This window comes from Dermacentor andersoni, chromosome 7 (assembly GCF_023375885.2).
Source record: "Dermacentor andersoni chromosome 7, qqDerAnde1_hic_scaffold, whole genome shotgun sequence".
NCBI lineage: Eukaryota > Metazoa > Arthropoda > Arachnida > Ixodida > Ixodidae > Dermacentor > Dermacentor andersoni.
Genome location: NC_092820.1, coordinates 79,357,873 through 79,370,723, shown reverse-complemented (window position 1 = coordinate 79,370,723; position 12,851 = coordinate 79,357,873). Strand labels below are relative to the sequence as shown.

At 46.1% G+C, this 12,851-nt stretch overlaps 1 protein-coding gene and 6 non-coding genes across 7 annotated transcripts; all 7 read left to right on the top strand.

The window, feature by feature from the left end:
• Positions 1-8: 8 nt before the first annotated feature.
• TRNAE-CUC (transfer RNA glutamic acid (anticodon CUC)) lies at positions 9-80 on the top strand. The gene has a single exon. It is a non-coding gene; the product is annotated as a tRNA-Glu (tRNA).
• Positions 81-91: 11 nt separating this feature from the next.
• On the top strand, positions 92-163 carry TRNAQ-CUG (transfer RNA glutamine (anticodon CUG)). The gene has a single exon. It is a non-coding gene; the product is annotated as a tRNA-Gln (tRNA).
• Positions 164-246: 83 nt separating this feature from the next.
• Positions 247-318, top strand: TRNAE-CUC (transfer RNA glutamic acid (anticodon CUC)). The gene has a single exon. It is a non-coding gene; the product is annotated as a tRNA-Glu (tRNA).
• Positions 319-329: 11 nt separating this feature from the next.
• TRNAQ-CUG (transfer RNA glutamine (anticodon CUG)) lies at positions 330-401 on the top strand. Its single transcript has one exon. It is a non-coding gene; the product is annotated as a tRNA-Gln (tRNA).
• An 8,511-nt stretch (positions 402-8,912) lies between these two features.
• On the top strand, positions 8,913-8,984 carry TRNAE-CUC (transfer RNA glutamic acid (anticodon CUC)). The gene has a single exon. It is a non-coding gene; the product is annotated as a tRNA-Glu (tRNA).
• An 11-nt stretch (positions 8,985-8,995) lies between these two features.
• Positions 8,996-9,067, top strand: TRNAQ-CUG (transfer RNA glutamine (anticodon CUG)). The gene has a single exon. It is a non-coding gene; the product is annotated as a tRNA-Gln (tRNA).
• A 111-nt stretch (positions 9,068-9,178) lies between these two features.
• On the top strand, positions 9,179-10,549 carry LOC140219583 (uncharacterized). Its single transcript, XM_072289484.1, has one exon. The coding sequence runs from the start codon at positions 9,209-9,211 to the stop codon at positions 10,547-10,549; it is 1,341 nt and encodes a 446-aa protein (XP_072145585.1). The 5' UTR covers positions 9,179-9,208.
• Positions 10,550-12,851: the final 2,302 nt, after the last annotated feature.

Sequence of the window (12,851 nt, the reverse complement as noted above, 5' to 3'; positions counted from 1 at the left end):
TACTTCGTTCCGGCGTGGTCTAGTGGCTAGGATACCTGGCTCTCACCCAGGAGGCCCGGGTTCGATTCCCGGCGTCGGAATGATTCGTTGAGGTCTCATGGTGTAACGGTTAGCACTTTGGACTCTGAATCCAGCGATCCGAGTTCAAGTCTCGGTGAGACCTTTTTTTTTTGTTTGCGCTAAATCAAAGCAAATTACAAAACGGCGGCATTGATGGCACCGGTTTTTAGCGTCGGAGTTCTCCGTTCCGGCGTGGTCTAGTGGCTAGGATACCTGGCTCTCACCCAGGAGGCCCGGGTTCGATTCCCGGCGTCGGAATGATTCGTTGAGTTCTCATGGTGTAACGGTTAGCACTTTGGACTCTGAATCCAGCGGTCCGAGTTCAAATCTCGGTGAGACCTTTTTTTTTTTTTTGCGCTAAATCAAAGCAAATTGCAAAACGGCGGCATTGATGGCACCGGTTTTCAGCGTCGGAGTTCTCCGTTCCGGCGTTGTCTAGTCACCGTTGTGTGCGGACGTGGGTAACATGGGCTCCCAAGGAGCGGATTCAGCGGCCCTTTCAAGCCGCGGAAACAGGTCTTTACTTCAGTCGACCAGGACTACCAAGTTGTATTGCCTCAACTGCCAACAGGTCAGGTTGTTACGGATACCATTTTTCTTCATGCGGATTTACGAGCGCGCCCATACCGAGTGGAAGATTTTCGCGATGCGTTGGAAAATCTTGGAGCACTTCCGGACGTTATCGCTTTGGGGGCGTACAGGATGAATCACGTTCGGGCCGTGACATTCAAGAGCGCTGAAGCAACGAAGAAAATGTTGTCAAAAGGGGAATTCCGAGTGAAGAGTTGCCGGTGCCTGGTAGTTAACCCCAACGACCAAGGCTTACGAATGAAACTGCACTGGCTTCTTTACGGGGTCAGCGACGATGAAGTACGTGCGGTGGCTCCGTATGGAAAGGTTACGGAAGTAACGAAGGAAAAATGGCGCGTACGTGGTATCACGGAAAAAGCATCGACAACTCGCCTAGTGACCATGAAACTTGGAGCCGGAGTCACTATCGACGACCTACCCCACCAGTTGCGTGTAGGAAGCGAACTCGCCCTAGTTGTTGTGCCCAACCGAGCACCACTATGCCTCCGTTGCAACACCACTGGCCGCATTCGACGTGACTGCCGTGTACCTCGCTGTTCCCAGTGTAGGCGCTTCGGCCACACGGGCCTAGACTGCGTGACCACATATGCGAGCATCACCGGAAAAGCAAAGAAGGACGCGGATGCAGAGCTCATAATGGATGAAGCAGACGCCGAAGAAGCCGCTGGTGGGCGAAAGCAGGCCGACACAAAGAGCGCAAATCAAAAATTTGCCCCTACCGACGCGTAGAAAGGTGTTTTTGCTGATAACACCCCAGCCCAGACAAACGGAGCCCCTGTGACGGGGGAAACAGAAGAGACGGACAAAGTCAAACCCGTAGAAGCAGCGTTGGGAGAGGAAGCAGAAGCGGACGCACAGCCAATGGAACTTGAGCCAGGTGCTTCTACCAAGAGACCGCGCGACGATGCAGGCAGCGAAATGGGCAAGCCCAGTGCAAATAGCGCAGAAGAACCGCCCACCAAGACAGTCGTGAAGACCGGCCTTCAATTGGGCAGACGACCGAGCTTCAAACCGAAACCCAGCCTCCCTCCTGACCGGAAAACTGAGGGAAATAAGCCCTCGTAACAACGAGGGTCAACGCATAGAGCAGCGACTCCACCACTTACGAACACCGAGCACCTACCATGGCGTCAAGTCCCCTAGCAACAGAGCCTCAGCGGCATCGACCCGAGAACTGCTGGCTGGACGCGACGTTGCCCGTCGCCGGAACGAATCGACCGAGTGGCAACATAAAAGATCGAGGTAAACTCCATGCGGTCCACCTGTTTCAGATTAACCATGACACTTAACCTTAAGAAGCCCCTTCGTCTAGGCACTTTAAACGTTCGCGGTTTGGCGAGCAAGAGACGCCAGTACCAATTAAGCCGGCTTTTTCAAGAAAATGATTTAGATATTGTCGCCGTGCAAGAGACAAAGGTGGAAGGCCAGGAACAGACGGACCGCATGGTGCAACCATTTAGAGCAATGTATAACGTCTGCGTGTGTCATGCGGTTGGAACTTCTGGAGGATGCGCACTCTTTATTCGTAACAGTGCTGGTATTGTAGAGGAACAAGTTATTATATGTGGAACTGGCCGATTTGTCATACTTGATTGTTCTTTTTCTGGCTTTAAGTGGCGCATTTTGTGCGTGTATGCTCCTAATGATGAATGTGCACGTAGAATTTTTTTTCAACAGCTAGAAGAATACCTGAAGTGCGAGCGATACCTTATATTGACGGGGGATTTCAACTGTGTGTGCAGAGCACAAGACCGAGCTAATCAAATGAAACGAAGGGATACGAGCGCACAGTTTTTAAACATACTTGTGAATGATTATGAATTAGAAGATGTCGGTATTCTGTTATCGACAGGCAAAGCTTGCGTTTATACGCACTATCAAGGTGAAAGTCATGCGCGATTAGACCGAGCTTATATTGCAATGCAGCTCGTGCCATTGTGTCAAAGTTACGAGATTAAACATGTATCCTTTTCTGATCATAGTCTAGTGACGTTTGATTTAGGGCAAAAACGAAAAGAAACGAAATTTAATTGGGATCTTTGGAAGTTTAATACCAAACTGCTAGATGATGAAAGCTTTATCAGAGATATAAGTGAAATGATTAATTCCTCTATGACAGCGCAAACTAATCACTGTATTGAAACATGGGAAACTCTCAAAACTGATGTTAAGAGAAAAGCGATAGAAAAAGCTACTGCGTTGCGCCGCAAGGAAAAACAAGAAGAAAAAGAATTAACAAGCGAACTAGAATTGCTCATGTCTACAGAATGTCAGAACGCTGGATCTTGCATGAAGCAGATAAAGGAAACAAAAAGTAAGCTCGAACTTATCGACCAAGAACGATACAAGGGAGCCATGGTACGAGCGCGAGCGGAACGATTGTGGAATGGGGAAACGCCTACTAAACGGGTGCTAAGTGACGAGAAGAGATATGCGACAAAAAATGAAATACAAGCAATAATATATCAAAACGAGGAAACTTCCGAACCCACAATGATAGAGCGAGCATTCGTAGATTATTATCGTGAACTGCTTGGGAACAAGAAAAAAATAATAGAAGGGTTTGAGCGAGATTTTCTTCATCTTATGCCACGTCTAGAAGATGACGTTAAAGCAAGCCTGGAATTTCCAATCACATTGCGAGAAATTGAAGACGCTATAGATGGACTTGGTGCAGGAAAGGCTCCCGGGCCTGATGGTTTAGGTGCGCCCTTTTACAAGGCTTTCAAATGTCAGCTCAGCCAATTATTGCATAATGTCTTCAAGGAAATGTATGCAACACAGCGAATGCCGCCATCGTTCCGAACGGCTCATACAGTGCTAATCCCTAAGTGCGAGGATCCGGTTAAACTGATGTCAGTAAAGTCTTATCGACCAGTAAGCCTCACGAACTGTGATTACAAAATATTCACGAAAGTGTTCGCAAAGAGACTTCAAAGTGTTGTAACGCGACTAGTGGGACCGCATCAAACATGTGGAATCAAGGGCAGGACAATTTACACCAATACACATGTAGCTCGCTGTGTTCTTGAGTGCTGTGATGCTCTCTCATGTCGGGTTGCAGTGTTGCAACTAGATTTGGAGAAAGCGTTTGACAATGTGTCACATGAAGTACTATTTTCAATATTAGAATATGTTAATGTCGGCGGACTGATATTAGAAGGAGTAAAAATGGCCTACTCAGAGTGCAGCACACGCATCATTATGAACAAGAAGTTAAGTGAACCAATCCAGCTTCTCTCCAGTGTGAGGCAGGGATGTGCAATTTCATCATTACTTTTTGATATTCACTTAGAACCTTTCTGCTTGAGTTTAATTAATAGTCAAAGTGTACGCGGTTTTATGCTTGAAACGACGGAAGTCAAGGTCCTCGCAAACGCTGATGACATTGCTGTCTTTTGCAAAGATGCCTAAAGCATCAAAGAGGTGGTTAGGTTGACTGGCGAGTTTTGCAAGGAATCTGGCTGCAAGGTCAATTGGGAGAAGACCGTAGGTTTCTGGCATGGAGAGTGGAGCGAGAAGCCTGAATTATTTGCTGGCATCCAATGGACAGCAATGCCAACAACGTACTTAGGTGTCCCATTACAATGTTATGAAGACACCGAACTGTATTGGAACGAGGAAACAGAATGCTTGAAAGAGAAGACGCAGGGATGGCAAGGTCGAAATTTGCGAATGTTTGCCCGTGCAACTACTTGCAATCTATTCTTAGTTGCCAAGTTATGGTATGTTATGCAAGTATTGTTCATGTCGCGTACTAACCTACAAAAAAATAATAGAGTCTTCGCAGTGTTTATTTGGGGAGGAAGTTGGGAACGAACGAGTCGAACTAATCTGTTTTTGTCCCTTCAGAAAAGGTGGTCTTGGTCTGTCGCACCTGTTTATCAGACAGATTGTGTCGCGTTTTATATTTTTAAGAGATCAGTGTGACCCATTTCTGCGTACAGTTATGCAAGTTTGTTTGCACAATGCACTACCTGAATTCATCGTCTCTACAAATGAGAATGCGATGCACCGTTTAAAAGGTTATTGCCGCGAGGTTGTTGTAGCCTTTCGCATGCTTAAAGTGAGATTTTCTATAGAATACTTGAGTACGGTAAAAAATAAAAAGCTCTACAAGGATTTACTCTGTGGACAAGATGTCTTAAAACTGGTTAAAGGAATGCCGATACGACCGCATGTAAAATCCTTTTTCTTCAAGCTCCATACAAACACTCTACCTGTAAAAACGTGGCTACAAGATAAAGGAATGATTGCATTGTGGACAGTCAACTGCATACTATGCCAAAGACCAGAGACAACAGAACATGTATTTATTGGATGCTGGGATCCCATATTTCACTGGGACATCCTTCAGCGAACTATCAAAAAGGACTTACCTATTACACCACATGGAATCCGATACTTACCAGTTGAGAATCACGGCGACATTCCCTACATGATAATGATACTCAGCCTCCATAGCATATGGAAAACCCGAATGTCGGTAAGACATGCCGACGCTAACGCTCGGCCTGTAAGGGAAAATCTTATTGAACATGTAGCGTATATTCGAGAGCTTTACCGAGCCCAGCCAGAGACACCTGATTGGGTAACACTGTTTGATGAGTTGATGAATTTCAAAAGTTTTTGAGATCCTTCTGTTGTTTTCTGTATTATGTAAACAGGCAATAAAGAAAAAAAATCCGGCGTGGTTTAGTGGCTAGGATACCTGGCTCTCATCCAGGAGGCCCGTTGTGCGTACCGTTCCGTCTGTTTGCTAATCTAAAAATGGCTGTTAATCTGACAGTTCCCCTTTGTGTAGCTACGTTGAATGTGAGGGGTTTGGCATCCCGCAGGAGGCAGTACCAGTTAAGCCGTCTCTTGTTGGAAAATGACATTGACATAATGGCAGTGCAGGAAACCAAAGTAGAAAGCGAAGAGCAAACGGACAGAATGGTCGAGCTTTTCAAGGATAGGTATAATGTATGTGTGTCTCATGCCAGAGGCACTTCAGCGGGTTCCATGATACTTGTTCGAAAATGCACCGATATTGTAGCGCAATCTCTAAAGTCCAGTGATGATGGCAGTCTACTCGTTATCGACTTCAGCTTTTGTAGCCTCAATTGGCGTGCAATTTGTGTGTATGCACCGAATAACATTAACGAACGCGTAGAATATATAGAAAACCAGAGAACCTGCATGACGTACGAAAGAAACTTAATTTTATTTGGAGACTTTAATTGTGTGTGCCGGCCGCAAGACAGAGCCAACAGATCGACTTACAGCGATAGAAGTGCGACACTGTTAAACGCGCTTGTAAACGAGCTTGAGCTGGACGACGTTGGTTGCATATTTGACGGCGACGAGCACTTACAGTATACACACTACCAAGGTGTAAGTCACGCTAGACTAGATCGCATATATGTTCCTGCAGTTGTCATACCACACATTACTACATACAGAGTAAAGAACGTCACATTCAGCGATCACTGCTTCGTGATAGCGACACTGGGAACCAAGACAAAAGTGTCCAAGTTTAGTTGGAATTAGTGGAAATTAAACGATACACTGTTGGATGATGAAATTTTTGTTAAAAAGTAAAGGAAAAGATAGAGGAAATATGTTCGGTTGAAACTACTAATTTCACAGCGCTTTGGGAGCAATTTAAAAATGAAGTAAAGATTACGGCGATTGAACGAGCTTGCGTGCTGCGCAGCATTGAAAAACAGCAAGAGAAAGAACTGAGGAGCACGTTAAATTATATGATTGCGGTTGAGAGCGCTAACCCTGGACACTTCAGCAAGGAACTACGTGACCTTAAATGTAAGCTCGAAGTGATAGATGAAAAGAAATATCGTGGAGCGATCGTCAGAGCACGGGCTGAAAGACTATGGCTAGGGGCAACGCCTGCTAAGCGGGCACTCGGGGAAGAAAAAAGGCAAGCAGTAAAAAAAGAAATAAAAGAAATAAGATATAAAAACGATGTGACGCGTGACAAGGAACTGATAGAGAAAGCGTTTGTTGAATGCTATCAAAAACTGCTAAGCCCAAAAATAAAAGATACAGAAGCTTTTCGAAACGAAGGCTAGACGATGAAGTAAGACAAACACTTGAAAGGCCAATTAGTCTGAATGAAGTAAAACAGGCCATTGATGAACTAAGCACTGGCAAAGCGCCTGGGCCTGATGGACTAGGGGCTGCCATTTACAAATGCTTCAAGGAATAACTGGCACAAGCGTTACATCGAGTGATAAATGAGTGCTATGAACAAGAAAGAGCACCTTTATCTTTTAGAATATGTCATGTAGTACTCATTCCAAAATCGGATGATCCAAGGAAATTGTTGGCTGTTGAGGCCTATCGACCTATAAGTCTTACGAATGTAGACTATAATATATTTAGAATGGTGCTAGCCAAGAGATTGCAGAGCGTTATCACACACCTCGTATTACCTCACCAGACATGTGGCATCAAAGGAAGGACAATCTACACAAATATACACACCGCTAGAATTATCCTAGAATGCTGTGACATGACTCAAGACAACATAGCTATGATACAACTGGATCTTCAGAAAGCATTTGATAGAGTTAATCATGACATAATACAGGTATTATTAGAACATTGTAATGTAGGTAGTGTTATCACTGAAGGCATCAAGATGGTGTATGAAGGGTGTGCAGTAAACCTTATAGTCAACAATACCTTAAGTGAAAACATTCCAGTACTGTCAGGTGTAAAACAAGGGTGTGCGTGTTCGTCTCTTCTTTTTGCACTTTATTTGGAACCCTTATGTTTAAAAATTCGCATAAATACAAGGGTGCATGGTTATTCCTTTTATGCTACTGAAGTAAAGACACTGGCATATGCCGATGACATAGCCATATTCTGCAAGGACAAGGACAGTATTAAAGAAGCTGTTAAGGAAGCTACATCACTCTGCAGTGCTACCGGAAGTGCCATTAGCTGGGATAAATCTCTGGGCATTTTGCATGGAAATTGGGGGCAAACGCCGGAGGCGTATGCAAACATGAGATGGACAAGTATTCCTGCTAGATACTTGGGGGTTCCTCTCCAGCATTATGGAAATACTGCAGAATACTGGACAGGAGAGACAGAAAGGCTCAAGGATCAGTCTGAAAAATGGGGAGGGCATAACTTTTCTATGTTTTCCCGTGCCGCAGTCTGTAATGTGTTTTTTGTTGCAAAAGTGTTTTATGTACTCCAAGTGTTCAGTATGAGCAGAACTTGTGTCCAAAAATTACAGAGTGTTTGCCACCTATATATGGAATTCTACCTGGGAACGCACCAGTCGGTCAAACTTGTTCCTTTCGGTGCGACACGGAGGGCTTGGTCTGTGTCATTTATTTTTGAAACAAATAGTTTCAAGGTTTTTCTTTCTGAGAGACCAAAGCGATGTTTTCTTGCGTACTGTTATACACATGAGGCTGTGTAATCATATCCCGGATTATATTGTGTCATCAAATGCAGATACGCGTGGAACACTGAGCAGCTTTTGGCGCGAAATTGTGTCTGCATATCAAGTACTGAAGCCACGGTTATCCTTAGAATATTTGAGCGCAGTGGCACGTAAACGATTGTACAAAGATCTAATTGATGTTTTTTTACCAATACCGTTGTACCGCTCCATCTATCAACTAGGACCAGAACGAGACGTATTAAAACGAGTTCGAAAAATGCCAGTAAGAGCGTGATCTAAATCATTCTTTTTCCAACTGCACACGGGTACGCTCGCTGTAAAACCGTGGCTTCAAAGCAAAGGTACCTTTGTCCCATGGGGATTACACTGCCTGATATGTCGAAAGGAGGAAACGATAGAACACATCTTTTTGGACTATCACGATGCTGTTTTCCTGTGGGACATCCTTAAACGGACACTTCAGAAAGATTTGCCAGTAACACCCTTTGGTATCCGATTCTTGCCATGTGAAGATCCTGATGAAATGCCATGCGACATGTTCATGTTACTGTGTTTGCATAGTGTGTGGAAAACGATGATGGCGGTGAGAAATGCGGATGTCAACGCAAGATCGGCCATGCAAAACTTCAGTGAAAACTGTGTGTACATACGAGATGTTCTCAAAATTCAGAGGAACCCACCGGATTGGATACCTGTGCTTGATAAGCTGGCTTCTCTGAAGCCATTTTAGCTTCACACCCCAGCCATGAAAAGGCTCACGCGTCTTTTATTGTACCTGTAAAATTGTATTTATGAGTTCTGTGTTTGGAAGTGCCAAACCGGTAATAAAGGAAAAAAATCCGGCGTGGTCCAGTGGCTAGGATAGCTGGCTCTCACCCAGGAGGCCCGGGTTCGATTCCCGGCGTCGTAATGTTTCGTTGAGGTCTCATGGTGTAACGGTTAGCACTTTGGACTCTGAATCCAGCGATCCGAGTTCAAATCTCGGTGAGACCTTTTGTTTTTGCGCTAAATCAAATTACAAAGCCGCGGCATTGATGGCACTGATCTTTAGCGTCGGACTTCTGTGTTCCGGCGTGGTCTAGTGGCTGGGAGGCATGCATTCCACTTCCGGCCACCACAGCGGACGGTCACGGAATGTTGTGCTCCGTAGGGGCGGTTCATGCGGCCCAGCCGGGCCGCGGTATCAGGCTTACGGAAACGTCTTCACAGGATTACCAGCTTGTTTTGCCGCATCTGCCATCAGGTATGACCGTGTGTAATACCGTGTTTTTGCACGGTGATTTGAAGGCCAGGCCCTATCGAGTCGAACATTTTCGCGATGCGCTTGACCGTCATAAGCTGTTGCCGGAGGTGGTGGCCCTCGGGGCCTACCAGATGAACCATGTCTGGGCTATAACATTCAAGGACGAAGTCGGAAAAAAGAAGCTGCTGTCAGCGAAGGCCTTTAGTGTCAAAGAACACCGCTGCGTCGCCATTGACCCTTGCAACCAGGATATTAGAATGAAGCTGTTCTGGCTGCTTCACACGACTCCCGACGAGGACGTCAGAGCAGCCTTGGCGCCGTTCGGAACGGTGACCGAAATTTCCCGGGAGCGGTGGCGAGTACCAGGGTGCGGCGACAAAGGTTCTCACACGCGTCTGGTATCGTTACGGCTGAAGGCTGGTATGACCATGGAAGACATCCCGCATCAGCTACGAGTATCAGAGGACCATGCGCTCGTGATTGTTCCAGGCAGAGCTCCGCTCTGCCTCCGATGCCGCGGCACCGGCCATATACGGCGCGAGTGCCGTGTGCCACGCTGTGGACTCTGTCGTCGTTTCGGCCACGACGAGACCCAGTGCGTGAGAAGCTACGCTAACGTGACCGGGTCTGGCCGGAGCGACGCGTTAGACGAGCACTTGATGGATCAAGCGGACGCGGAAGAGGCTGCTGGAGCGGGCGGAGACCCACGAGGCACGGAAGAGAAGCCAGTGGTCATGGCAAGCGTCAAGTGCCAACCCAGAAAGGGCAGTAGCGAGGCAGTGGCCAAGAATGAAGTGCAAAGTGAACCGTCTGCAGAAAATTCTACGGTGCGTGAAAGTGAGGGGGACGCGGAGGCTGCCGAGGGCGTTCTGCGACAGGGCAACTCTGGCGCTGCCTTCATCGAAGAATCCGGCGAGAAAATGGACCAGGCCAGCGCCGTCTCAAAGAGACCTCGCGAAATACCCGATCAAGATGTCAGGCTTGAGCAAGACGACGGTGACAGCAGCGAAAGGCCACCCACGAAGGCTTCCTCTTTCCGGCGGTCTACACTCAAGCCCAAGCCGAACGTTCCGCTCGAGAGGAGGCCGACGCGAGAACATCCACCTGAGGGGCGCCAGACGCCGACCAATCCGCCAGGTGGTCGGCAGACGCCGACCGTCCCACCAGACGGGCGACAGACGCCGACTGTCCCACCAGATAAGCGGACAACGCCGACAGTTCCCCCGCGGTAGCGGGGTGCTGTTCGGTAGAAGGCTCAGTAAGGACTAGGTGCTGCGGAACCTTTAAGTGAATGATGAGTAGCGCATTTGGTAACGTCATGCCTTCGCCGTATGAGACGGAGCTTATGATGGTGTAGGGTTTTGTTTTTTGTAAGTTTGGCGGTCTTGGATCTCCGAAATGTATTGTAGTTTGTGCTTGCTCTTCTCTTTCAATGGCAAATAATCATGGAATAGCAATACGTATTGGCACGCTTAACGTACGAGGGCTAACGGCTAGACGGCGACAAGCACAATTAAGTCGCCTGATGCTGGAAAACGACATAGATATTCTTGCTGTTCAAGAAACTAAAATTGAAAGCGAAGAGCAAACGGACAAAATGGTTCAGGTTTTTAAATCCCGTTACAACACTTGTGTTTGTCATGGAGTAGGTAAGGCCGGTGGCTGCCTTTTATTTTTGCGTAATTCAATAGGTATTGTTGCGCAGAGTGTAATGTCGGCCCAAGATGGGCGATTGGTCCTATGTGATTTCTCTTTCAATAATATTAATTGGCGAATTGTCTGTGTGTACGCTCCAAACAAAATTAGTGATAGGACATTTTTTTTTAACTTTGTTGAGTCACACCTGACGTGTGAAAGAAATGTTGTTCTTCTTGGTGACTTCAATTGTGTTTGCATGTCCGAAGATAGGGTGCCCAGTAAAATAATACGGGATACAAGTGCGCATCAACTCTGCGCAATCGTGGCAGACTATGATTTAGTAGACGTTGGAAGCATATTAAGCGGTAACAGTGTTGTTTTTACTCATTTCCAAGGGCAGAGTCACGCTCGACTAGATCGTTTGTACGTATCAGCAAACCTTGCGCGAACGGTCAATAGCTACGCAGTAAAGCACGTGAGCTTCAGTGATCACAGCCTAGTAACGTGTACATTGGGCACGAAACATAGAGGGTCTCACTTTAACTGGGAACTGTGGAAAATGAACGAAACGATCTTAAGTGATGAATGGTTTGTCAAAACGGTAAAAGGAAAAATTGACGTAATGCAAATAGATGCTACAACAAATTGGGCTGAGCTGTGGGAGCAGTTTAAAATTGAAGTGAAAATGAGTGCGATCGAGAGGGCTTGTGTGATGTGTCATAAAGCTAAACAAAGAGAGAAAGAACTGCAAAGCATGCTCGATTATTTTCTAAACGCGGAGTGCACAATACCGGGATTGTTTTCGAAACAGATTAGAGAAATTAAACGCGAACTTGAAAGGGAGGACGCTCAAATTTACCAAGGAGCCGCGATAAGAGCACGATCCGAGAGGCTGTGGCTGGGAGAGGCGCCAACTAAGCGCGCGCTCAGTGACGAAAAGGGTTACGCATCCAAAAACATAGTAAAAGAAATTTGTTTTAACAACACAATGTCAAAAGACACAGAAGTAATTGAAAAAGCTTTCGTTGAACACTACCGAGCGTTGCTCGGTAGGCAGGTGCCCGTAACAGAAGAGTTTGTGAACACCTTTCTAACACTTCTGCCAAAATTACAAGACGAAATAAAAGAGGGACTCGAGAGACCGATCTCTGCGAAAGAAATTACAGAAGCCATAGAAGACTTGGGTAAAGGAAAGGCGCCTGGACCAGATGGCCTAGGAGCAGCTTTCTATAAAACTTTCAAGGCCGAAATAAGCGAGACACTGCACTGTGTAATATCAGAAGCTCATGAAACTAAGCACTTGCCGCCATCATTCAGAAAAAGTCATGTTGTGCTTATACCGAAAACCACCGATACGGTAAAGCTGAAATCTGTCGCTGGATACAGGCCCATAAGTCTTACGAATTCGGATTATAAAATCTACATGAAGGTGCTCGGAAAAAGGATGCAGTCAGTTATTAAATCCATAGTAGGCCCACACCAAACATGCGGTATTAGGAATAGAACTATATTGTCGAATATTCACATCGCTAGGAGTATATTGGAATGCTGTAATGCGAACCTCGAATGTGTAGCAATGGTTCAGTTAGACCTAGAAAAAGCTTTTGACAGGGTTGCTCACAGCATACTTCTTGCCCTGCTAAAACACATTAATGTAGGCGAAGTGATTCAGGACGGAGTAGCCATGGCTTATGAGAACTGTTCCGCTCACCTTATAATCAATAAAAGACTCAGCGAAAATATACCAGTACTATCCAGTGTGCGCCAGGGGTGCCCTTTGTCGCCCTTACTTTTTGCGATTTTTCTTGAACCTTTCTGTTTGAAGGTACGAGAAAACGAAAACATTCGCGGCTACCGTCTTTTAACTCAGGAAGTAAAAATACTAGCTTACGCAGA

Coding starts and splice junctions, on each gene's coding strand:
- LOC140219583 (XM_072289484.1), top strand. CDS start 9,209: ATGTTGTGCTCCGTAGGGGCGGTTCATGCGGCCCAGCCGGGCCGCGGT.